Source organism: Lethenteron reissneri, chromosome 32, assembly GCF_015708825.2.
Source record: "Lethenteron reissneri isolate LAM-NWPU_2019-01 chromosome 32, ASM1570882v1, whole genome shotgun sequence".
In the NCBI taxonomy this organism is placed as follows: domain Eukaryota; kingdom Metazoa; phylum Chordata; class Hyperoartia; order Petromyzontiformes; family Petromyzontidae; genus Lethenteron; species Lethenteron reissneri.
Window position 1 is genome coordinate 3641111 of NC_083810.1, and position 26672 is coordinate 3667782.

At 51.4% G+C, this 26672-nt stretch overlaps 1 protein-coding gene across 1 annotated transcript in view; it reads left to right on the forward strand.

Moving 5' to 3' along the window:
* Nucleotides 1-26672, forward strand: part of LOC133349903 (LON peptidase N-terminal domain and RING finger protein 1-like) — a 101300-nt gene that overhangs the window by 50397 nt on the left and 24231 nt on the right. The window contains exons 3-4 of the mRNA XM_061563757.1: nucleotides 13922-14044; nucleotides 17161-17307. Of these exons, the coding sequence (XP_061419741.1) occupies nucleotides 13922-14044; nucleotides 17161-17307 (270 nt within the window). The remainder of the gene's footprint in view (nucleotides 1-13921; nucleotides 14045-17160; nucleotides 17308-26672) is intronic.

Here is a 26672-nt window from a genome sequence, read left to right on the forward strand (position 1 = left end):
TGAGAGAGCTTCTTGGGGGCCTCCCTAAAGGTGAAATAGTTTTAGTGGGTGATCTAAATTGGAATTGGCTAAACCTGCCGGCCGTGGCCACAAATTTTACAGATTAATTTCTTCTCTTCTTTAGTGCTGCCTAACGGCGTGTGCGACTTCACGATGATATTGGTCCCGGTCTAGCACGGCGTGTAGAGTTTGTGCTGTTGTTAATTGTAGCCATGTTTTGATGTTACTGAGCCATGTCGTTTTTGGCCGTCCTGGTCGTTTTTTCCCTTCGATTTTTCCTTCCAGGATTTGCTTTAATAGCTGGTATTTGTGGTCGTTTCGGGCAATGTGGTATAGGTAGTAACACTTCCTGCTAATGATGGTCTTCAGCAGTTGCCTGTCAGTGCCCATATCTTGCAGAACTTGTGTATTGGTGGTTTTGGCTGTCCATGGGATTTTCAACATTCTTCGATACAGCCACATCTCGAAAGCACGAGCCTTTTTGTTGCTGTTGTTGTCAGTGTCCACGTCTCTACTCCGTACAGCAAAATTGACCAGATGTAGCATTTCAGTGTCCGCAGTTTCAGTGATGTACTCAAGTTGCGGTCTGCAAGGAGTGTTTTCCATTTAATAAATGCTTGCCTTGCTTGTTCAATTCTGCTCTTGATTTCGACTTCATGGTTCAACTGATCGTCAATGATTACACCAAGGTATTTAAATCGGTGTACTTGTTCCAATTTTTCGCTGCCCAGCTTGATTGTTATTTCGCTTGTGGTTCAGCTGACCTTCATAACCTTTGTTTTCTTTTTATTAATTCGTAAGCCCCATATTTGACTCTCTGTGGCAACCTCGTCCAAGATTTGTTGTAGGTCTTGTTCTGAATCGGCCAGCAGTGCAGTGTCGTCGGCATACCTGATGTTGTTGATGTGTTGTCCATTGACTTTAATACCAATGTTTTTATCTGCTAGTGTTCGATCAAAAATCTGCTCCGAGTAGATGTTGAAAAGACTGGGTGAAAGTGGGCAGCCCTGTCGTACACCTTTTTGTATTGGTGTTGGGTCTGTCAATTCGTTGTCATATCGGAGTTGGGCTGTTTGCTTCCAATAAAGAGCAATGATGAAGTTGATGTCGTTTTTATCTAGTCCCAGTTGTTTTAATAGAGCTGCTAGTCGGTCGTGGTCGACTGAGTCAAAGGCTTTCTCGTAATCTATGAAGCAGATGTACACTTCTTTCTGATGTTCGTAGCATCGCTGTAGTAGTATCTGTAGACAGAAGATTGCTTCTCTTGTGCCTAGTCCTTTACAGAAGCCAAACTGTGTGTTCTTCAATGCATTTTCGCATGTGGAGTGTATGCGCTGTTGGATCACCTTCAGGAAGACTTTCAGCACGTGGCTCATCAAGCTTATCAATCTGTAGTCCTCGCATTTCCAGCTTGTTGCTTTCTTTGGTATGGCCACAAAGATGGATGGTAGCCAGTCGGATGGAATTTTATTGCCATTGTATATTTGATTGTACCAATTAGTCAGTTGTCGTATGTTGTTGCTGTCTAATAGTTTGAGCAATTCTACATGGATTGTGTCGGGCCCGCACGCTTTGCCTGACTTAGCTGTTTTGATTGCATGTTCTACTTCTGATGTTAAAATGTGTAGAGCGTCTTTCGACATCTGTTGGTCTTTTTCTGCAGGTGTTCTCGCGGCGCCATAGAGCTTGTGTATATAGTTTGTCCAGGTGTCCATTTTTTTTTGTTTATTTAGGATTGGTTGGTTGTTGTCTGCATACAAGGTAGCTGTTGGGGCTGGTCTGTAGATGTTACCAGCTTCTTTGAGCTTCTTGTGCAGAGTAAAATTGTCATGTTTTTTAATTAGTTCTTCAATCTCGGCGCATTGTTCTTCCATCCACTTTTCTTTTGCCTGTCGGATTGCTTCTCTGATCTTCTGTTGCATTTGTTTGTACTTCTCCAAGTCGTTATTTTTGTACATTCTTCATTTGCTCATTAGATCGAGAATATAACGTGTCATCCATCGTTGTTTCTTTTTCGGTGGCTGATGTCCCAGCATGACTTCTGTTGTTTCTGTGATGCATTGTTTGAACGAGCGCCAGTACTCCTGAACATCTGCTGTTTCTGTTGTTATTGAGCGGATGCTATCGTTGAGATGTTGCTGTACTTGTCTTTTATCGGCGCTGTTCTTCAGTTTCTCCAGGTCTGCTCGTCTCGTCTTTGTACATTGTATTGATCGCAATTTAAGTCTTATTGTAGCTGTTACTGGGTTATGATCTGACGATATATCGGCTCCAGGGTAGGTTTTTGCTGTAATCACACTGGACTTAAACCTGATGTTAATTAGGATATAATCGATTTGGTTCCTGACGATGTTGTTGTCGGAGTCTTGCGGCGAGGTCCACATGTACAGTCGTCGAGGTGGTAATTGGAACCACGTGTTAGCAATACTGAAACGTTCTTCTTGGCAGAATTGAACCAGTCTGTCGCCTCGTTCATTCCTTGTTCCTAGTCCGTGTTCTCCGACAATGTTCTGCATTCGACCGTGGCCAACCTTGGCGTTGAAGTCGCCGAGGATTATAGTGATGTCTTGCTTCTTCAGCGGCTTCAGCGTGTTGGTTAGTTGCTCATAGAACGATTCGATTTCATGATCTTGTTCATCTGCTGTTGGAGCATAAACCTGTAGAATGTTCACGTTGACCTTATTGCCTGCTAATTGTAGTAGTGCTATTCGTTCTGATACTGGGGTAAAGTTGTTGACTTTATTTGCTAATTTCTTGTGTACTATAAAGGCGACACCGTATGTTTGTGTGGTGTTTTCTTCTCCTCCGGAGCAGAAGATGTGGTGTTCGCTCGATATAAACTTTTTTGTTCCAGGCCATTTAGTTTCGCTTAGACCGATTATGTTGATTTTAAGTCGATCCATTTCTTGTATGACATTGGCTAGTTTTCCGGCTTGAAGTAAACTTCTAATGTTCCAAGTTGCTACTTTGAAAGGGTTCTTTGACACAAGCTCGGAGATTCTTAGCACCCCTGTCCTATTTAAAGGACGCTGATACTCAGGGCCTGTGTTGATGTTGCTTGTCATCATTGAAGTTTTCAAGGGAGAAATTATCCAAGTAGTTTCCCGTTGCTTTCTTGGATCACAATTTATTTGAAAAGGTCATGTGGGGACCTTTCGAAACGGGGTTTGTCTGACGTCTCCACTGAAGTCTTCCCGCCTTGGGTGACCCTTCTGAGAGCACTAGGCTCTCGACGGTATAGCGATCAGCTTCTCAGACGTACACAAACTATCTCGCCGCATTAAGGCACCGTTTCTCGAGAGAGCAGATTAACTTAACCTATTTCAATTAATAAACGTCCCCACAAGACCTAACATAAAAAAATCCAGGACTGTCATCTCTGCTTAACGTCCTATTGACAAATGCCCCTCACAATTTAGCACTGACTGGTGTTCTGGGTAATAACCTGAATGATCACTCCTTCATATTTGGGGTGAGATTATCAGCCAGACCCAAAGCCCCCCCCTAAATTGGTTGAGAAGCACTCCATGAGACACTTCAGCTCTCAAGCATTTATAAATGATGTTTTTCACTCGGATATTGACAAGGTTATCCCAACCTGACTATGGCTTGGGAGACCTTCAGGTACACGTTTCTCCAAATTATTAACAAACATGCTCCGTTGGTTAGATTTAAAACTAAAGGCAACCGCCCACCATGGTTTGATCCTTTGATTACTAAGCTCATGAAAACTAGGGACAAGGATTGGGCATGTGCTCAGCAAAGTCATTTGGTCAATGACTGGCTAGAATACAGGATTTTAAGGAATATATGTGTAGTATCGTGAATTACAGCGGGAGACCACTTGACGGGTAGCACACTTTATTAACTCTTCTCTTGGGCACAATGACACGTGTGGACAACTACAGCTCTTCCTTAGCCACAATAACACGTGTGGACAACTACAGCTCTTCCTTAGCCACAATAACACGTGTGGACACTACAGCTCTCGCTACACGTTCCACCCGGCTACACACACACGGGCTCTCCAGCCCCGTAGCTTCCAGGGGAACCTATAGACCCACCCCAGCTTGGGTATGGGTCACGACCACTGGGTCCCGTGGCCCGGCCCTCACACGGACGTCCGGCCCCGGGTCCCAAGGTCCCGCCTCTGAGCCACACAGGGTCCCGGCCCTTACAAGGACAGCGGGACTAGGGGTCTCAGGGCCCTACCTCTTCTTCCTCCGTCTTCTGTCTTCACTGGTCACCAACTCCCCGAGCGCCCGCGCGCACCGCCTTATATAGCCCTCCGCTCCCGAGGAGACGGAGTCTATGCGGACCGCGATGTGAGCACCCACTAGTCGACCAATCACGACGCGCTGTTCCTACGATCCGTTTTCCCAGCGCGTGTTACCACCACACAACCAATCGCCCCGCGCTGCCACACGATCACTCCCTGTCAGCGCGCGTCACCAACACACAGCCAATCACCACCACATAACCCATGACCGCGCGCTGCCCTATGATCCCTCACCATCAGCGCGCGTCACCGACACACAGCCAATCACCATGCGCTGCCACACGATCCCAACTGTCAGCGCGTATCACCACTACATCACCCCCTCCCACATAGCTCGCAGCCGGCCCGGCTGCCAAAAACCAAAAAAAAACCCCACTCACCAAGTGTGCCCCGTAACATTAACCACTATGCAACACAGCAACACAACACAACAACACAACACCTGCACGTTAACTAGTAACAAGAACGAACTATGTACAAACCGACGAGTAACCGAATAAAAGTTATTTCTAAAAAGACCGACGAGTCCAGTGTCTCCTCGAATCCCGATCCCCCTCCCGCTTGCTCCTCGAACGGAACGATAGAGCGGTCGAACGGACGGGGAACGCCGTGACGAGACGATCCGGGCGACTCGTCCCGCACCTCCACCTCATTTATTGGGTCAGGAAAAGTTGCGCGATCTAGCGCGAGTCCGCCTGGCCGGTCCGTCGTACGGGACAGGACGCTGTCGACCGTCCGGTGGCTCCGGCAGCCCAGGAAGGCACGGATCGGGCCTGGAAGAACCGTCCGTGCCGCGGGGATCCGGTCGCCGGTCGTCGGCAGCCGTCAGTTCCAAGACACCTGGGAGTGGATCAGGCGAAAACATGTGAGGATCAGGCGGAGACATTTCCCTCCCCGGGTCGTCGGTCACATCACATGCCCGGTCCTCCCGACACAAAGGAAGGCCATATGGTGGCGAGAACGGTTTCAGCCGGGAGGGGTGAACGTACCAACGCCGCTTTCCCCATTTTATCTGCACACACTGGGGGCGTGCAACCCGCACGACCTCCATGGGTCCCCGCCATGGCCTCAATAATTTAGGCGACGTAGCCAAAGGTGCATGAGGGCAATGCAGCCAGGCCCTATCGCCCGGTTTCCAATCGTGCACGGACACCCTCCGTGCACGCAAGCGCTCGTTGGCGATTTGGCGAGACCTCGAATTAAGCCGTGCGGCCTCCCGTGCCTCGGCCAGTTTTGCAATGTTAAATTTAATATGGTCGGCCAACTTGGAATTAAGCCGTGGCACGGAAAGTCCCAGCTGAGTCTCCATGGGCGGATCGGCCTCCCGACCGTACATCAGATAAAATGGGGAAAATCCCGTTGCTGCATGGGGGGCCATTCTGTACGCGGCGAGGACCCCCGGGACCTGCAAGTCCCAGTCAACCTGTGCCTCGCACACCTGCTGGCACAACATGGAAGTTAAAGTTCTGTGGAGCCGCTCCACCATCCCGTCAGTCTGTGGGTGGTACGGGGAGGTACGCACCTTTTTTGTACCCAACAGGTCGCACACCTCCTGCAGCAATTTGCTCGAAAAATTCTTTCCCTGGTCGGTCAGCAAGCGTTCGGGAGCCCCCTTGTCCAAGACGTAGCCTTGGACAAAGGCGTCTGCTACGGCCGCCGCCGACTGGTTGGTGAGTGGCCACGCCATAGGCCATCGGGTAAAGTATTCCACACCAACCAACAGGTACTTGTTACCCCTAGGCGTGACAGGAAAAGGCCCCAAAATATCCAGCGCAACAAGCTCGTTAGTGCGCGAGACCTGAATGGACTGCAGCGGTGGATTCGGCGCAACGGGTGGTGGTTTCCGTTCGGCGCAATCCACACACCCCTTCAGTATATTGACCACATCGCTCCCCATCCCCGGCCAATAATAGTCACGCTGGAGCAGAGCGAGCGTTTTGTTTACACCCAAATGCAAGAGGCGCTCGTGTGTGGCCAGAACAACTTTGCCCCGCATAGCGGAAGGCACGACGAGTGCGTGCCGCTGGGACATATTGTCCCATCTCATTAGCAGGCCCTGCTTGAGCAGCCAGGAGCCAGCTTGCTTTCGACCCTCCTCGGGACCCCCCGCCCTGCGACGCAACGCGAGCAGGGAGCTGTCAGCCATCTGGAGTCGGCCCCACTCAACGAGAGACAGTGAGAGTAGCGAGTCCCCGCCCGCAGGGGTAGCGGGAATGTCAACCATCGGCGCATTCGCGGCCGTGACCAACTCACTCTCAGGTACAGCACCTGGCGGTTTACAGCGCGCCGAGACGGGATCAACATGTGCAATAAGGCGCTCCTCCGCAGGGACCCGTGACGCATGAGCAAGCACGGTGCCCTGCTGAATAACGGCCGGCCGCGAACCAGCGTTCAAAACCATAACAAACGGGTCCTCGTCAGCCCGAACCAACGTTTGAGCCACCCCCAAATCCAGACCGCCGACAGCTCTATTCGATGGACCCAAAAGCACGCCTTGTCCCGCAGTCTCTCCACCCAATGGCTTCCGCAACCGGAGGGGTATCAACATCTGCGAACCCGGGGGCACGTGCACCGTCTGTGTCGCTAGCGCTTGGATCGTCACGCACGCCGTCCGTATTTCAGTAGGGTTAGATAAAAATGAAATACGGCGACCCGATGGCAGCTCAATACAACGTTGATCCACGAGAATTTTAATGGGCATCTTAGCCAAAAAATCTGTGCCCAACAGACAAGGAACCGCTAGCGAAGAGGAGACGAAAACAGGTCCCGCCAATTTAATATCCCCTATGCAAATGGTCGCCCGAATCTGACCGATAATACCCAACGAGCCCCCATTTGCAGCGTAAAATGGCACGTCCACCGGAAGCAGAGGTCGACATTGGGCGGGGAGAATGTTATAAATGAGGTCGGAAATTATAGTCGCCGACGTTCCCGTGTCCACCAACACCCTGACCTCGACCCCGTCTATGAATCCCGTAACGACCGACGAACCAGCCGACGCAGCCACCATTCTGTGGCCCAACTCAGACCATTTAATTTCCCCCGGGCCCCGTACGAACCCCCCTTTCCGAACCGAATCCCCGGCCCCCAATCGCACCTCCTCTGCCGCAAAGCGACGGCCCATGTGTGTCGTGTATGTAGGCCGAGCATGTGAAGTGCCGCGACTTGCCGGGGGTAGTTGGGATGACTTGGGGCCATGTTTGTCGTCCAGCCGAGGTCCCGTGGCACGCTGACGTGGAGCGCGGCACCCGGACGCCACGTGGCCCCGAAGGCCGCAGTTGTAGCACGTGATGAGGGACGTCGGAGGTCTCGGTTGCTGCAGCTTGCGGGTCGATCGCAGAGGCGAACGACCCCCCGACCTCCAATCCCCCGGTCGTGCTGCAGCGAACGCCTCCTCCCGTGGGTGAACGACCTGGGGCTCGGTGACCACCGTGGCCGGAGCTGAGACCCCGGCAGCAGTGCAGACGACCACCTGTTTCCGTTTCAGGACCTCGTGCGCCTGGATACTCGTTGCAACACGCAACGAACATATGTCGACTTCGTCGGCTGTGTTGATGGGGACCCCCAGGTCGTGCGCCAACTTCAGCAGTTGTTCCAAAACCATAGCGTCCTGCCCCTCCTCGTCCATACGAGGGAACGCGGCGTCCGCGAGGGCCAACAACGCCGTGCGGTAGGCGAGCGCGGTCTCCGTGTCCGCCTTCCGTCGTTCGTAAAATTGGTGGCGGCAGGCCGATGGTGGGCCGTACACCTTGGCCATGAGGCCCAGCGCAGCCCTGAGCGTGGAGTGGGCCGATCTCGGTGCGGACCCGAAGGCCGCGAGCGCGTCGTCGTCCAACATGGCAGGCAGAGCCCGCAGCGCCGTAGCGTCGGACCAGGCCGACATCTCTTGATGGGCGAGAAATCTTCGCTGGAATGCGCCCCAGTCACCCCCTTCCGCTTTGAAGGCTGTCAACGCGGGAAGACGCTGCTGGAAAATAATGTCGTCCTCCGCCTCGTGACTCTCCCGCGCCGCCCCGTCGACATGCAAAATGGCGGCCCCTGTGGCGGGTGGCTGATGGCGGCCCGTAGCGCGCGATGATGACGCGAGCGGCAGAGATTGGAGGACCCCCGCCACGTGTTGCTCGCAGTTCCCGCCAAAAGATGGCCGCTCAGCAGAAATGGCGGGAATTTCAAAGTCATTTTGGCGGGAATCAGCAACGCGAGCCCTTTCAATGTCCGTCGACGTTCTCGCTCCTCCAGACGCGGTGATCTCCGCTAGGATGGACGCCGCGGTGAGTAGTAGTTCTGCCAGGCCGGAGTGCGCGTCGCGGAGTCCGGCATCAGCCCCCAGTCGCTCGTTGGGCGCCCATGAGGGTTCCTGTGGCGCCGGCATCTCCTCCTCTTCTCCCCCTGATGCCTGCTGGCCCAAGTCGTCGTGGTTTTCCTCCCGGTCACGCTCGTGAGTCCGATGAGTCTTCCTGGTATCCATGGCAGGAAGACTGTTTCACTCCTGACGCCAGTTGTAGTATCGTGAATTACAGCGGGAGACCACTTGACGGGTAGCACACTTTATTAACTCTTCTCTTGGGCACAATGACACGTGTGGACAACTACAGCTCTTCCTTAGCCACAATAACACGTGTGGACAACTACAGCTCTTCCTTAGCCACAATAACACGTGTGGACACTACAGCTCTTCCTTAGCCACAATAACACGTGTGGACACTACAGCTCTCGCTACACGTTCCACCCGGCTACACACACACGGGCTCTCCAGCCCCGTAGCTTCCAGGGGAACCTACAGACCCACCCCAGCTTGGGTATGGGTCACGACCACTGGGTCCCGTGGCCCGGTCCTCACACGGACGTCCGGCCCCGGGTCCCAAGGTCCCGCCTCTGAGCCACACAGGGTCCTGGCCCTTACAAGGACAGCGGGACTAGGGGTCTCAGGGCCCTACCTCTTCTTCCTCCGTCTTCTGTCTTCACTGGTCACCAACTCCCCGAGCGCCCGCGCGCACCGCCTTATATAGCCCTCCGCTCCCGAGGAGACGGAGTCTATGCGGACCGCGATGTGAGCACCCACTAGTCGACCAATCACGACGCGCTGTTCCTACGATCCGTTTTCCCAGCGCGTGTTACCACCACACAACCAATCGCCCCGCGCTGCCACACGATCACTCCCTGTCAGCGCGCGTCACCAACACACACCCAATCACCACCACATAACCCATGACCCCGCGCTGCCCTATGATCCCTCACCATCAGCGCGCGTCACCGACACACAGCCAATCACCACGCGCTGCCACACGATCCCAACTGTCAGCGCGTATCACCACTACAGATGCATCAAAAAAATACGGCATGCAAAAAATGCTTACTTTTCCTTCACTCTCCTGGAATCACATGGAAATGCCAGGATCTTCTGGAAAACAATCAAATGTATTGAAAAGGCATCCAACACAGATAATCTGCCCATTGTGCTTAACCAAAATGGGGACTATTTTTCAGAGCCCCAAAAAATTGTTGACAATTTAACCTTCATTTTTCTGAAGCTGATGACCTTTTTGATAATGTATTGGGAGTCACCCCTGCTCATGCAATTTCCTCCACCCCTGTCCAAACATTACGCGAATTTAGTTTCCAGCCTATCCATGAAAGTAATGTTCTGAAACAACTGTCCTACCTCAAAGGGTCCTCCTCTACCGGAGCAGATAGTATTCCCGTCTTTGCTCTGCTAACTGTTGGTCACCTAATATACAACCCTATAGCCCATATTTTCAACCTGTCCATCAAAGAAGCATCAGTACCTCTAGAATGGAAACATTCATGTGTTCGTCCAATTCTCAAAGGGGGCCCTGAAGATGATCCAAATAATTACCGACCTATCTCAATTTTGTCCCCGTTGATGAAATTTTTTGAAAAATTATTGAACTACCAAATTAGCAATTTCCTGTCCGACAATCTATTACATCCAAAACAATCTGGGTTCTGAAAAAAATACAGCACCACATCTGCTGCATTAGACTCTGAATCACATTTACAGTAGCCTTGATAATAAGTAGTACTTATTGACTTGTCCAAAGCCTTTGATACAGTCGACCACAACACCCTGCTTAGTAAACTAAGTTGCCGCCGTTTCTCCAAACACGCAGTAGAATGGTTAAAAAATTACCTCTCTTCTCGCACCCAAACTGTATTCACAGATGGTTGGAGGTCAAACAGTGTTAAGATAACAAAAGGGGTTCCACAGGGTTCCATCCTCGGCCCCCTCTTGTTTTCTCTTTATGTCAATGACTTGGGCACTGACCTGGATCATTCCAGGGTAAATCTGTTTGCAGATGACACGATACTGATTACTGCTGGCCGCTCACCAGATGACGTGATTGCTAAGTTCCAGGGTGATTTCAACAAACTACAACATCAGCTAGTTGCTCTTAAACTGGTTCTGAATACCTCCAAAACCAAGGTGCTATGCTTCTCACCAGGACTAAAGCAGGAATTTATTTTTCCCCAATTATATTCCTTAAGTAATCATCAAATAGAGCAAGTCAATATCTATAAGTATCTTGGGGTCATCTTTGATTCAAAACTGAATTTTCAAGATCACATTGATTATATTGGTAAAAGAGAAAATTAAAAATTGGTTTTCTGTATCGACACAAGCACTGCTTCCCATCTATGTTCTGCTTGAAATTGATAAAAGCTACCATAATGCCTCGATTTGATTATTGTGACATCGTATATAAATCAGCCCCCAGTACTTTACTGAAGAAGCTTGACTCAATTCATCACTCGGCCTTAAGATTTGCATTGAACTGCCCATATAGGACCTACCACTGCGATCTCTACATTGGGTCAAACTTAACTTCCCTTAATGATCGACGGCTTGTGCATCAGATCTTATTTATTCACGATGTACTTACAAAAAAATCAGCAGACTACCTGCTGGATCTCCTCACTGTTTCGAAGAACAAATGTGACCTAAGGTCTTCGCTCACTTACCAGCTTACATTCCTTATTGCCGTACAATTTCTATTGATGCCCCCAGGGTCTGGAATGCTATCGCCAATAAACTGCAATTTGGATCACTACCTGTGAGATCTTCACTCAAAACTGCTCTAGAGGAGTTGTACACACCTAGCTGCCACTGCTATTCAGAATGGCCTGAAATCAAATGTATCATTCCGGATGACCGCTGCAACGTATGATCTTGAGTTTTGATTGTGGTGTGCATGATCTTTAAAGGTGTATTGAGAAATTTGTATTCTGTTACTGATGCTCCTGCTGTTATGGAGTGACTCATGCAGCCAGCTATGGCTGCGGGGTTTGGTCGTACATGTTATGTATATCGTTTGTTGCATTTGAATCACAGTTTCTATGATCACTGTTACATTGTTTTTTTGGCTTTATTTTGGTGATTTTGAGGACGGTTTGGTCTGGCCATGTTTGTTTGTTGGAGTACAGAGTTGGCCTGATAACTTTAATCTACATTGTCTTATGGTTGTTTGTGTTTGACTTGCATCTCACTGGGATTTTTGCACACAGCGTTGAAATGCGGTGTTTTTTCTGGAAGGCTTTGCTGTTTTTTCCAGGATTTTTTCTGTTGAGTATAGTCACTTTAAGATGTTTCTTGTTCATGCTTTTGTTTTGTTGCGGTTGCACCCGAGTCAAGAGCCGCATGGCTCTTGAAAATGAAACTGAAACTGAAGAGCACCAATGTTGTACGGTATTTTAAATAATAGACCTCCTTTCGTCTCTCCACATACAAATAAAACACATTTTTGTCCATCACGGCATTCCGGATCCATATTTTACAACGGCGTTTGGTTAAACAAGAAAACTCTGGACCGATTTCGACCTTCAGGGTCTCATCAGAGAAATGGTAGAATTAGTTGATCCCTGACCAGGATTTTTTGTAAGTGAAATGCTTTACTAGAGCACAGCACTGCTCGTGCTGGTTAAATAAAAACAAGCCAACAAATCCAATGTTAATTTAAGACTACCGTCGGCGGACGGATTTTAATGTTCGAACAAACGGGGCTGGATGATGTGGGTCATTTGACATTGTTGCTCGTAAAGACATTTCTAGAAGAGTACACTACTTGCTGCAGGATCATTAGTGGTGCTCGGCAGGGCTCGCAATGGGGGGTATTTGGCTGCGGAGGGGGCTTTAGAGGTAGCAGTGGTATGCGGCCAGTCGACCCGTTGCCGCCGAGCTTAGGCCCCAGGGAGGGTGGCCTCGTGCGTGTTTCGCTTGCACCTGGTGCGGCAGAGCACATTAGCTCGGGTCCACTTCAAATGCCCACTCGGCATATATTGCCGCGGGGCATTCACTGCTGTAATGTGCATACGTAGATGGCAATAATATACTCTTAGTGGCACACTTGCAACACTTGCCTCATCCAGATTGTATGTAGCAATATTAGATCCTAACTGTTCTGTCAACGTGAAAAAAATCCTTTAGTGAGTGATTATAATCACGCTTCTGACCTCACCCCTTTAAATTTGCGGCCTTCTGTGCTGTCCTTTAGCAGTTGGCTTGGATTTTTCTCTCATGTCCTCAAGCTACATGGGGTGCCATGGTGGCGAGATGTTAACTACCTCGCCTGGTATGCAGGAGGTCGTGGGTTCGATCCCGACCCTGACACATGTATATTTGGAGTTTGCATATTCTCTCCCCGTGGGTGTGTTTTTCTCTGGGTCCTCTGGTTGTTCCTTCCACATTTAGAAGTGACCTGCTTTTTGGGTATTTGGCAGCAAAACATTTTAACACGAAAACCCACTTTGTTGAGATATCATTTGTGGCCAGGCCGCTTCTGAAAAATAACTATATAACTTAATGGGCATTACCTGGTAAAATAAATCTAGTTTAGTTTTAAAGTTTATTTTATATTCACCAAAACATGTTTACGAGTTTGCAATTCATGCTGTCATTAGAGTACAATTTTCCCATACTCAAGTTTTTGCGAATGGCCATCTCAACCAGTGGACCTCGAGGCAATGCTAGAAAATCCACATTCTTGTGCAAGGTAGCTATTCTCTCAAAAGATAAAACACTTGTTGGCCTACTAGTGGTGGCAGGATTAGCCTTTGCAAAAGGTCCGTGAATAACACTGCCGCCTGGCAGTTGAAAGCAGCTACACCCTAAAAACGACAGGAGGCAGGAAAGTGCTGCTCGTAATAACACGCAGGGCAACTAGATGGTTATGCGCATCAATTTGGCTCACCGGGGGAAAAGGTTTGCTGTATCTGCCAGGAACACATGTCTTTTAACCAATAACTGGATGTGTTCTGTGACCTGCCAAGGAGGCTTCACTACTCCACGTGGCCTCGAAGTATATCACTGGCAATTAGGCTTTTTTTTGGCGTATGCATGTGTTTTGGGTGTGTGCATGCATCTGTACGTACAGACACAGGAGTTTGTGTGTAGGGAGAGCTATGGTGCAGTAAATGTGCACTTCACAACAAACCCAGCAGCTTTGGTAACATCACTGACATTGGCCCTGTGTTGAACCCTGAGATTATGTGGAGTGGTGTGCAAACATCAGCATAGGGGAGAATATCACAGCCGGTTCTGATAACGTCCACATGACCGCGAGCACTCGGCACTTGTGCCTATGATCGTTTAAGGCTAAATATCGATGTTTATGTGCATGCGTGCAGGGTTACCTGCGCAAGGGACAGGCTCTGCGAGGCCTGGGCCAGGTGGAGCGGGCCCTCACGGCGTTCCTCACGTGCACGGCACTGGAGCCTGGCCTCCGTGCTGCTCGCACCGAAGCGGAGAAGGTGAGTAGGTGGCCCATGTCCCGGGCACCACCATTTCCCTCATGGCTACTGGAGGGGGGTGTGGGGTGGCAAGCCTTACCCTTTGAAATAAGTGCGACACGGGATGTTGCATTTCCCTTTCCTTTTTTCCACTGCTCAACTGTGCCATGCCGGGGCCATCCCGAGGCACAGCTTCAGAGGCTCCAGTTTGTTTTTCCACTGCAAAACATCTCGCTTATTTGTGAATTGACCTCGATGGTAGAGATTTAGGTTTAATTTAATTTGGCTGATATAAATGTTCACGTAATAAGCTACTTCGTTGTGATAGCTAGGGTGCTTCTGAAAAAGAGCTATACAGCTCAATGGGCCTTACCTGTTAAAAGAAAAAATGTTTAGTTTTAGTATAGTTTTAATTTGCCGGGAATGTTGTGCATAGCCAATAAGGGGGAATGATGGCACAACACGTGAATCACTACACCACCGTGGAGCTGTCGCATATGGGCACATAAGTGTTCTTTTAGCGCTGTGCCATTCCCCGGGTTTTGCCAGCAAAATCTAAAAGTGTTTAGTGACTGCGGCGACCGTTTAATTCTCACATTTTTGCACGGTTACTACGAGTTTGTAAAATGTGTTTGACCGTAAAGCGTGCTCGAAAGAAGTGAACATTTGGTTTGCTGTGCATGTTGCGCGTGCACACAGTACGCACATTTCACAAGCCGTCAAGGCCTCCCTTGGAGAGTTCTTAATGCAAAGCGTGCTTGCGGTGAACCATAACATTTTATGCAGCCCGATCCATTGCAGAGAAACGCAACTCAGCGCTTTCATGAATCCCCAGCCTGACCTGTGACAACTGCGGTTCAAATCGCAGCGTTGGGGTGGTATCCAGGTGGCTTCGGACATCTTAAGAGTGCTGAGCTGAGCCCTGCTGAGATCCAAAAATCAAATCCAGGCAGCCCTCGTGATTAAACTGGCTTTCGAGTGCACAGAGAGTTGATGGCGTCATCACGGACACCAATTGTGCATGAAAGAATCGTGCTTAAGTTTTGTTTTGCAATTAATTTAGCTACATTGAAGTTCTGATTATAAAGTAGCATTTTCACTGCCATGCGACAAACATGTATCTCTTTAGTAGAGCAAGGGTAAAAATTCTCTCCAATCGTGTAAACGAGGTAAATTACCTTTGAGAATTTTAGAATTTGTTACGTGATATCTTCTTTCTCAGAGTTTTCTAAAAGCACTCCAACCTGCTCTTGTACGCCACTTTGTTTCATCATTCGGAACCCGGACTGCCTTCCCTAACTGGCTGAGATACAAATACTCCAATGTGCTTTCCAGTTGTCTCTCTGTAGTGACTTGTAGCATCACAACCGTGTGGACCCACACACACACGCACACGTGACGTCACTACGCGGTGGAGCGTCACTACCACGCGGGTCCACACACATACATACATGACGTCATCATGTCTGGATGCGGAAATGACGTCACGGCCGGTTCGGGGGATCTGGAGGCCGTGGGTCAGTGCCGCAGGGGTTGTGTGAGGCCGTTGCCCTGGGGGCTCCGGGGGCACCTTGGGGGCCACGTGGACAGGAGAGGAGCCTTCTCGAGAGTTCTCGAAGGTGGGCGTGGCCATGGTGTGGCCCGGACACGCCGAAGCGCATATAAGCGGCCTCCGCACCGGGTTCGGGGCTGCTAGTGTCCAGGATGAAGATGCCTCATGAAGATGCCTCGTGAAAAAGAGTCAAGCCTCAAGTCAGCGTGGCCAACCCGTAGCCCTCCTGGCTTGGCCAGGCTAGTTGTATCCGAGAGTCAGTGTTAGCGAGCGATGATGTGTTTTAGCGAGGATAGATCGGTGGTCACTACCCTATGTTAAGAGTTGCCGTTGTGTTAAATAAATAGTGTTGCCTCCCAAGATGTTGTGTGTGCGCTTACTCTGAACCCATTACATCTCCAACAATTATTGCTTTTGTTCAATAAACTCGTGCATATCGAGAGCTATGCTAGTATTTTTTAAATCCAATTTTAACCTAAAATTTTATGAAAACAAAAACATATTCCAATGACAATTTTCGTGGGACAGACTCCTAATGTAATAAAAGCTGTAAAATAAACCAGAGAGATTCAAAAATGCATAGTGGCTTCCTAATATTGGAAGGAAGAGTGTTACAGACGGCCGCAGAAGTGCATCTCAAAGCGCATGATCCAGTGACCGTATTTGTTTGACGGTTCGCCAAAAGCCTGCTGCTGAGAGGATGACCGGAGTTCGCGTGATGGTTTATGCTCTTTAACGAGATCATAAATGTATTGTGGTTCATTTTTGGCAAGCACTTTGGATGTGAGTGCTTTAATTATTTTTTTTAGAAAAAATCACTCCAATAACAATGATAGTGGGGCAGACTCCTGTCCCACTATAATTACCGGTGCAGGTGCAGCCTGCTGGGATCGGACACCAGGCTTTACCTGGAAAGCTAAAATAGATTTATATGTGTTATATTTGTGATTTGTTTATCTTTCCTATACTGTGCGCTCATATTCTGTTTTTTTATTGTTTGTTGTTGTAACGTTTTGACCCGCCCCTACTCTATATCTGTGAAAAAGAGCTGTAAAGCTCATCGGGTTCCTCCAGTATAAATACATATTCTGATTCTGATGGGGCGAATGGGATGAGTCTGTATGAATGCAAGGTACCAGCGTCGTTCGTGGCCCGTTCTTTCCTATTTTCCACTGTTGCGGCTGTATTGAGCCAGCCCGGCGTGGGCCAGGAGGCGCCAGGTTGTTTTTCACTGCAGAAGCCGAGCTGTGCTGCCGACGTCACATGCAATCAACGAGTCGAGACGCACGTAGAGGACGCGGCGATGCCGTGTATTTGAGTTGCGTACTCGCGTCACACGCCCTGCATGAGCCCCAAGCCAGATTCGGATGTCTTGTAAGGCCGTCGTATCGCTTTTCGGTTTCGGCTTGGCACGCAAGTAGCCAGTGGAAAACCAGCCATAAACGGGAGGGCCCCCGCGCTGGCTCTGCTCGGATGTGCCAGTGGAAAATGGGGATTAGAATTCATCGTGGGAATGTGGAAAGGAAAAGAGGCCTGACCTGTCGTGTCTCCATGGGCAATCTCTTTTTTTTTTATTTTTTGCCAGATTCTGTGGGAGGTGCTCGCCCCCAACACGGAGAGCATGTGCGAGGGGCTGAGGCCCCCCTCTCCGCACAGCCGCAGCAAGGAGACGCTGTTCTTCCCTCTGGCCCAAAACCACTGGGACCCCCCCTTCGCCTCCGCACGTCACATTGTGAGACCCTCACTCGCATGCGTGACACCTAGCAGGTGGTGAGTGTCGCGTGGCCGTAATAATAATAATTTACATTTGTAAATCGCCCTTAAACAATCGTTCTCAAGGTGCTATGCATGGAAAGGCGGGAAATATCTAACAACAACCAAGTAAAGAAAAAGTGAGAAAGACGGCTGAAAATGACTAAAGAGAGAAAGCCATTTTAAACAGATACGTGTTTAGTTGAGATTTGAAGATTTGGAAGTGCTCTGCATTCGTGCCCTCGAATGGGCAAGGAGTTCCAAAGTTCAGGTGCCGCAATTGCAAAGGCACGATCACCCTAAGTGTGAATCCTCGACCGTGGGACAGTGAGCAATGTACAATCTGAAAATTTTAATGATCTAAGTGTCATGTGACTGTAGTGCTTTCAGCACATCGTGAAGTCTGCCTGCTATTTGCCCATCGGGTTCAGAAGCGTTAATCGATGCGGCTTGCGATCTGTCGCTGATCCCCTTCTGATTGTCATGTGCTGTTTAAATTGACAGCAAATTGCCGATTGGAAATGGTGACCTGGAAATGACATTGCATCTCACACGGCACGGAATTTGACTTTTGACCAATTCTACACTGATAAAAGTACCCAATTTCCAGTTTTAAAGGTTCTTAACTCAGGTCTGGGTGAGAGCTCAGCTCAGGCCATCGCATCTGTTGAGTCGACAAAACGGTGTAAATTTGTGTGAATCGTGGTGTGATCCTATGGAGAAATCTGGCCTGTACTTCATGTGGGTCAACCATACTGGCTGGGTACAATTATACACCCTCCAGGGTGGCTGGATAACCAGCGCGGTCAGTACCTGTGCCACTGAGCCCGGTTGCGTAGGTTCCGCACGTGTCCATGGTGGGCTCTTCGATGTTTTTAATTTTAGGCTTGTGCTGCGCATTGTTCGGCATTACGTCTGACGTTTTGCTACACCACGTGCGTAAATCAAATCACTGAAACTTCAGGAACTCGAATTCGGTTGTTGAAGAAGCTCGCGGGTGCATGGAACGAAATGTCGGACCTCGTGCCGGACAACACACACGGCATAACCCGAACGCATGTCGGTGAACTGTTACGGCACAACTGCATATACCTGGTCCTGTAGGTGGAGCACGGAGATTAGTATGTCGCCTGATGAGGTTGGTTGTAATTACCGGCGAAATGTCAGAGTACTTGAATTGTAAATGTTGTGAGTTTACTCTCCAACACACCGGTGTGCTGTACTAGTGTAATAAGTATTTAGGAGGCTTGGACGACGGGGTCGGAGGCACACTTATTTATTAACACCAACTCGTGCACAGTAACGGGTACACACAGTACTTAAAGGGATATCGTCCCCTTCACTCGTCTAACAGGGAGACACAACATCTAACCCCGCTAACCTACGCCCGAGTCCTCCACTACGGAGCTAGGGGAGGCTACCTATCCCAGCCCTGGTCAAGCTGGGATCCCGGCACCCTGAGTATCCAGACCGGCTCTTATAAGAACGTCAGTCTGGGCTCTCGGGGCCACGCCACCGGCTTGCCCTGGTCGGCCCTGACAAGGACAGCGAGCCAGGGGAGCTCCGGGGCCTATTTTAGCTGGTCTTCCGTCTTCGCTGGTTTAAGCTAATACTCGACCTCGAGCCCTCCGGCTCACCACCTTTTATAGTACTCGGCCCCCCCGGGAGGGGCCCGTGGGGGATGAGTGCGGACGTCGGTGTGAGCACCTTCTCTGTGTACGGCTCTAACCACGCCCCTAGTGTTTGTTAGCCATCCGTGCCCATGCATAAATACACCTCTACATCACCCCCCCCTGTACAGCTCGCAGCCGTCCCCGGCTGCAACAAAATCAGAATAAAGGTGCTCCCCACCCCAAAACCGTGTGTGCCTCGTGTAATTTTAACAAGAACAATGACAACCATAACAACAACAAGAAGAGAAAAAAAATAACCCGACGCACCCCCCCGAATAAATACCCCATTCCCCAAAACCAACATATATACACACACTCCGGACGCCTCCCCCCACTGTCCGCAAGGGCCCCCCAACGGCCGACCTCACAATAGTCTGCGCGTTTTGGCGCGCGTTCTCGCGGCGGGCCCGTCACAAGGGCCCGTCCCGGCACGCTCAGTGGCGGTTGTTGACGGTCCGGGTGCGAGAGAGTCTGGCTTGGCAGCCGAGTGACCCCCGACCCCCCCGGAAGGGGTTGGCGGGCGAGGACCCATCACTCCTGTTGCACCTGGAGATGGAACAGTTGATGTCAGGTTAGGCGAGAGCAGCGACGTCGGGGAGTCGGCGGACCCCTCACACGTTTGGCCATGCGTGTGTGTGTGTGTGAACCACGGGGCGGCGCAATGAACAGTTTCAACCTTGAGGGGTGCACGTACCACGGACGCCTCCCCCATTTGACGCGAACACATTGCGGCCGCAAGACCTGTACGACCTCCACGGGCCCCCGCCACGGCCGTACCAACTTTGACGAGGTCGCCAGCGGCACCTGGGGACAGTGCAACCATGCCCGGTCCCCTGGTTTCCATTTGAACACATGTACCCGCCCCAGCCTAAGCCTCTCGTTCGCCTTCTGGCGGAGTTCAGAATTTTGCACGGCCGCTTCCCGCGCCTCAGATAATTTGGCGATGTTAAATTTAACGTGTTCGGACAAGGTAGACTTCGCCTGAGGCACCGAGAGCTTGAGCTGGGTCGTCACAGGGGGGTTAGCCTCGCGGCCATACATTAAAAAGAAAGGGGAAAATCCGGTGGCCGCGTGGGGAGCCATCCTGTAGGCTTGTAACACACCGGAAATGCGAAGGTCCCAATCTGTCTGGGATTCCGATACCTGCTGGGACAGCATGGACGTGATAGTCCGATGCAGCCGTTCCACCATCCCATCAGTTTGTGGGTGATACGGGGAGGTCCGAATTTTCTCCTTACCCAAGAGGTCGCACACCTCGCGGAGGAGTTTCCCCGAAAAATTCTTACCCTGGTCAGTCAGCAGCCGTTCCGGAGCACCCTTGTCGAGGACATAGCCCTGGACAAAGGCCTCCGCGATGGCTGCTGCCGACTGGTTGGCCAGAGGCCAGGCCATAGGCCATCTCGTGAAGTATTTGACCCCTGTCAATAAATACCTATTTCCCCTGGGTGTAGCGGGAAATGGGCCGAGAATATCCAGAGCAACGAGCTCGTTAACCCGGGAAACCTTTATGGACTGCAGCGGAGGGTTGGACCCCCTCGCTGGTGGCTTCCGCTGCGCGCATTGCGTGCACGACCCCAGGAGATCCCCCACGTCCTTTGCCATGCCCGGCCAGAAGAAATCGAGCTGGAGCATGGCAAAGGTCTTGTGAACCCCCAAGTGCAGGAGCCGCTCATGCGCAGCCCATACCACCTTACCCCTCAATGCTGCAGGCACCACGAGCCGTTGGCAGCGGGATTTTCCGTCCCAGTGCATTAAAAGCCCCTGGAACAACCCCCACGAGTCAACGTTCGCCACCCCCTGACCAACCCCCCCGGTGCGACGGCGCAGAGCGCGGAGGGAGGTGTCCTCCATTTGGAGGCGTCCCCACTCCGCAACCGATAACCCCAGCAACGAATCCCTCCCTTCTTGCTCGAAGGCGCATCGGCGGCGGCCACGAAGACCGAATCGGTGGTCACGTTCGGGGGCCTACAACGCCCCGAACCCAAGAGGCAGGCGCACTCCGAAGTGGGTGGCAACCGCGACAGGGCGTCAGCGTTCGTGTGGCGGATGCCCTTACGATATGTGGTGACAAAGTCGTAGTCTTGGAGAATCTCCAACCATCGAGACAACTGCCCCGATGGTTGTTGAACCCGCAAGGCGTACTGTAGAGCGGCATGATCTGTACGGACGGTGAAACGCCGACCGTACAGATACGGGCGGTACTGCTGAATGAAATAAACAATTGCCAATAATTCCCGACGGGTAACGCAGTACCGTTGTTCCGCCGGAGACAGTACTCGACTACCGTAAGCCACCACATGCTCTACGCCCCCAATGAGCTGGGACAGCACGCCCCCAATGCCCGTGTTACTTGCGTCTGTATCGAGCAAGAAGGGTTGTGAGAAATCGGGGTAATTCAACGGCGGAGCCACCACCAGGGCATTCCGGAGGGCGCGAAAAGCAGCCTCCTCCTCCGGCCCCCAATGAAACCTGACTCCCTTGGACGTCAAGGCATGCAATGGTTTCGCGATCGTAGCGAAGTCAGCCACAAACCGTCGGTAGTACGACGCGAACCCAATGAAACTCCTGACCTCTCCCACCGAGGTGGGAGTTGGCCAGGAGCTGACGCATTCCGTTTTGGCGGGATCAGTGGATATCCCCGAGCGCCCCACAATGTGACCCAAATACTGCACCGATTCGCGGAGCAAATGGCACTTCTGCGGTTTAAATTTCAAATTGGCAGCCCGCATTTTTAGAAAAACAGCACGCAACCTCTGGAGGTGTTCATCGAATGATTTGCTAAAGATGATGACATCGTCCAAGTAAATTAAACATGAATCCCATTGCAAGCCTGCCAAGACCAGTTCCGTTAACCGCTGAAAAGTTGCTGGCGCAGAATGTAAGTCCATCGGCAAGCGGTTAAATTGGAAGAGGCCTTGCGGTGTACGGAAAGCCGTCTTAGGTTTGGATTCGTCATCCAGAGGAAGCTGCCAGAATCCAGAAAGTAAATCCAGGGTGGAAAAGAATCGCGCCCCCGCCAAGGCATCGAGCGACTCATCCATTCGAGGAAGCGGGTACGCATCTGCCACAGAAATTTTGTTCAATCGCCGAAAGTCGACACAAAACCGCAGTGAGCCGTCGTGCTTTTTCACCAAAACGATCGGCGCGCCCCACGGGCTGTTGGAAGGGGAAATGATATCGGCGGCTAGCATGTCATCAACGGCCGATTTGACATGATCCTTTTCGGCGGGACTCAGTCGGACAGGTCCACTGATCCCGCGCAAAGCGCATCCAGCCATCCGTCATCACAGTCCGAATGCGGTCGCGACGGAGGATCGGTGCTTACCTGACCCATGAGTGGTTCCTCACAGGGTACCGGCGTTGCGTGTGCAAGCACGGTCCCTTGAGGAACCACGGCCGTTTGCGATCCTACATTAAGGACTGCAATGAAGGGGTCCCCATCCCCTTTCACCATGGTCTGAGCCGCTAGCAAATCGGGTCCATTGACCCCGGCCCGAGATGGTCCCAACAAGACCCCCCGATCCGCAACCCCTTCAGCAAACGGCCGACGCAACCTAAGAGGGACGAGCATCTGAGCCCCCGGGGGTACGCGCACAGTTTTTGTCACGAGCGCCTGCACGGTGGCAAACGCCCGACGCTCCGTGGCGGGGGAAGACAAAAATGTAACACGTCGGCCCGACGGGAGCTCGATGCACCCTTGGTCAATCAAGATACGAATGGGCATTTTGGCCAAGAAATCCGTCCCCAACAGGCACGGAACGGCGAGTGAGGAGGAAACCAAAACAGGGCCGGATAATTTAATGTCTCCAATGCAAATTTTGGCGCGGATTTGCCCAATGATGCCCAGCGAGCCCCCGTTAGCGGCATAGCATGGCACGTCAACGGGGAGCAAGGGACGACTTTGAACGGGAAGGATGTTATAAATTAAATCAGATATAATGGTCGCCGATGCCCCTGTGTCAATTAAAATCCGCACCTCTACCCCATCAATATGACCGACCACGACCGACGATCCCGCCGACGCTGCAACGACACGATGGGCGAGCTCCGACCACTGACCCGGTTGGAGCGCTCGCCGCATTTCAGAACAATCCGACGCAACGGCCGTCGATTTTCGAACCCTGTTCGTTTCAGCGCGTGAGTGTGTGTCTGATGTGTGCATGGGCCAAACGTGTGAGGTGCCACGACTCGCCGTATTTCTCTGCTGGAGCTTGGGTGGAGACGGCGCGGCGTCCTGACGAGGTGTCGCCCCGCGCTGACGGGGAGCCCGGCATCCTGAAGCAACGTGGCCTTGAAGGCCACAGTTGTAGCACCGTGTGAGCGCCCCAGATGGCCTGGGCTGCTCCTGGCGGCTCGGGTCCGTTCCGAGCCTGTGGTGCCGCCGATCTCCATTCCCCCCGCCGCTCCACCCCGCAGACCTCCTCCGATGGGAGGGTGGTGGCCGCCATGGCATGGCCGGCCACCCCCTTGGCGGCCTTGCGACGCAGGGACCGCAAGCCCCCGTGGATGTGGCGCGCGACCAGCAAGGACGACATCTCTGCGTCGTCTTGAGCCAGGACGTTGACGTCCAGCTCATCAGCGAGTAGCAGTAGCTTTTCAGCCACCATAGCGTCCACTCCCTCTTCGTCCATCCGCGGGAAATCAGCCTTCGCCAGGGCCAAGAGAGCAGTCCGGAAGGCCAGGGGCGATTCGTTGGCGCCCCGATGACGATCGTGGAATAGCTGCCTGCAGTCCGAAGGCGGGCCATAGACAGCTGACAGCAGCTGCAGCGCCAAGTGCAGCGTGGCGCGCTTTTCCTTAGGCGCCGAGGTGAGAGTAGCCAGGGTGTCGTTGTCCAGCATCGCCGGCAGCGCGCGTAGTGCTTCGGCGTCCGTCCAGTTCGCCATCTCCTGATGAGCGATGAAGCGCCTTTTGAAGCCGCCCCAGTCTCCGTCGGCGCCCACGAATTCTTTGAGAGGCGGCAGACGCTGCTGTACCGCGACGTCCGTGGCTGCAGATCGCGCTCCGTCGTTCCCAGCAGACGTTACAGTGTGGGCGGGCTGCGAGCATGGCATCGCCGGTCGCACCGTTGTTGACGCGCTGGCCGGTGGTGATGATGTCATGGCTTGTGCTTGGCCCTCAGCAGTCACCTGACGCGGGCCGGCCCCGCCCTCTGCTCGCACTGTAGTGATGGCGGGAAATTTAACCGCGAGCCGCGTCGGGGTGGCGGGAGATGTCGCCGCGCGTCGGCTGCTGTCGTCGTCCCGCGCAGCCCCTCCAGCCCCCAGCCGCGTGATCTCCTCCAACGCGGCGGCCGCAGCGTAGAGCAGCTCCGCCAGGCGGGAGTGAGCCAGCCGAAGTCCCTCGGCCGACGCATCCCCTCCTTCCTGTCGTAGCAGCGCGGGTGTACTCGGCCCCGGCTGCTCCGATCCGACCTCGGCCATCTCTGGTGGTGATTCGGCCGTGGTGTCTTCCATCTTTGACTCTCTGGTACGTGTCGTCCCTCGTGTGTCCATCGTTGAACGTTTACTTCTGACGCCAGATGTAATAAGTATTTAGGAGGCTTGGACGACGGGGTCGGAGGCACACTTATTTATTAACACCAACTCGTGCACAGTAACGGGTACACACAGTACTTAAAGGGATATCGTCCCCTTCACTCGTCTAACAGGGAGACACAACATCTAACCCCGCTAACCTACGCCCGAGTCCTCCACTACGGAGCTAGGGGAGGCTACCTATCGCAGCCCTGGTCAAGCTGGGATCCCGGCACCCTGAGTATCCAGACCGGCTCTTATAAGAACGTCAGTCTGGGCTCTCGGGGCCACGCCACCGGCTTGCCCTGGTCGGCCCTGACAAGGACAGCGAGCCAGGGGAGCGCTGGGGCCTATTCTAGCTGGTCTTCCGTCTTCGCTGGTTTAAACTAATACTCGACCTCGAGCCCTCCGGCTCACCACCTTTTATAGTACTCGGCTCCCCCGGGAGGGGCCCGTGGGGGATGAGTGCGGACGTCGGTGTGAGCACCTCCTCTGTGTACGGCTCTAACCACGTCCCTTGTGTTTGTTAGCCATCCGTGCCCATGCATAAATACACCTCTACACTAGTAACAAATTGGCATGTTTTGTTTACGTGACCAAACCTTACTAATTGGCCGTGTCGGGTGCCGGCGGGTTCAACAACACATTTATATTTACGCGATCTAACCCTAAAAATCGTCTTATGGATAATATTGGTCGTGAAAGCTTACTGCTTGTTAAACAGTATTGGCTTTGACCTGCGAACACGGCCGAATAGTTGAACCTGTTTTGTGGGTCCTAGCCTTCTCGTTGACCCTGTGTGCAAATCTGTCACTGTGTATTAAAAAATGAAAGCACCCTTATGTAACAGTGCAAGCCGATTATTCCTAACAGGATGTGATGGTGGGGCTGTTGTCACGAGGTATCAGGGCTATGCATAGAAGAAGAGGCGCCCATACTGAAGCGTGTTTTCCAGAAGAGACAAATTAACAGCAGCACAAACCACAATTGTGGGATTGAAGACACCCATCATGCTTACCCACGGGTTTTCATCTGCTTGACGAATGAGAATTACGAAAATTACGAAATGGGGCATAAACAGTTGTCTGTCATTGGAAATTACACTTTCTGTTATTTTCAAATTTACATTTATTAAGTGACTCCTTGGTTTATACGTGGCTGTTGAGCTTTATTGTTTGTAAAAAAAAACAGATATACAGCAATCATATAAACAGATAGAAAGCAGTTGAAAGCCAGTGCTCATCACGTCGAGTTTTATTATTGTCATAAACCAAGTCAAATTGCCTGATTGCTCATCTCTATTGATGACCCTGAACCAGAGGATGTCATGTCTATATTTATTTTAGGACAACCACCAGTGTCTCCCTGCGCAAACATATATTGGGCCATTGCTTCCATCTGTTGGCAGTTTTGGGCTGTCATTGGAAATAACACATTCTCATGTCAAGGGCCTGTCTCTTTTACAAACTTCTGTCGAGTGGCTACAAAGTAGGACTCATTGAATGTGGAATTTCCCTGCGTAGATCATCGCTAATGTACCGTTATTTTAACACCTTACGAACCCCCCAGATCTCAACGAACGGATGGAGGACCATCTTGTACATTGTAAAATCTGGCGAGGATTTATATTGTATTGATTCGTGCGAGTGGCAGTGATCTCGCTGGGGAAAATGAATACGAGCATTGTAACTGGTACGAACACTAGAACTGGGTTCCCTACCTGACACCACCACTCCCTGTTCTAAACCGCCCACCATTCCACAGGAGAACCGCTTGTTGGTATTAGGGTGTTTGTTTCTGTATTATAAATTCAAACTATTTAAACAATACATTTTTATTTTATATTGCCAGGTAAGGCCCACTTATAGCTCCGTTTCAGAAGCGACCTGGCCACAAATGAAAGCTCAACGAAGTGGCTAATCACGCGTTAACTTTAAGCATCCAAGTATTCAAAGTCTCACATGTCACCCGGGCAAAGCGACCGTGAAAGATCTTGGCTTCACTCTATGGAGTCATGAAGATGAACTATGTGCTTGCACACTTGGTCATGTGGATGGTACCATCACCACACCTCTCGATCTAAAACTAAACTTTTCATTTTTCCACGTAAAGCCCACTGAGCTATATAGCTCTTTTAAAAAAAAGACCTGGCCACA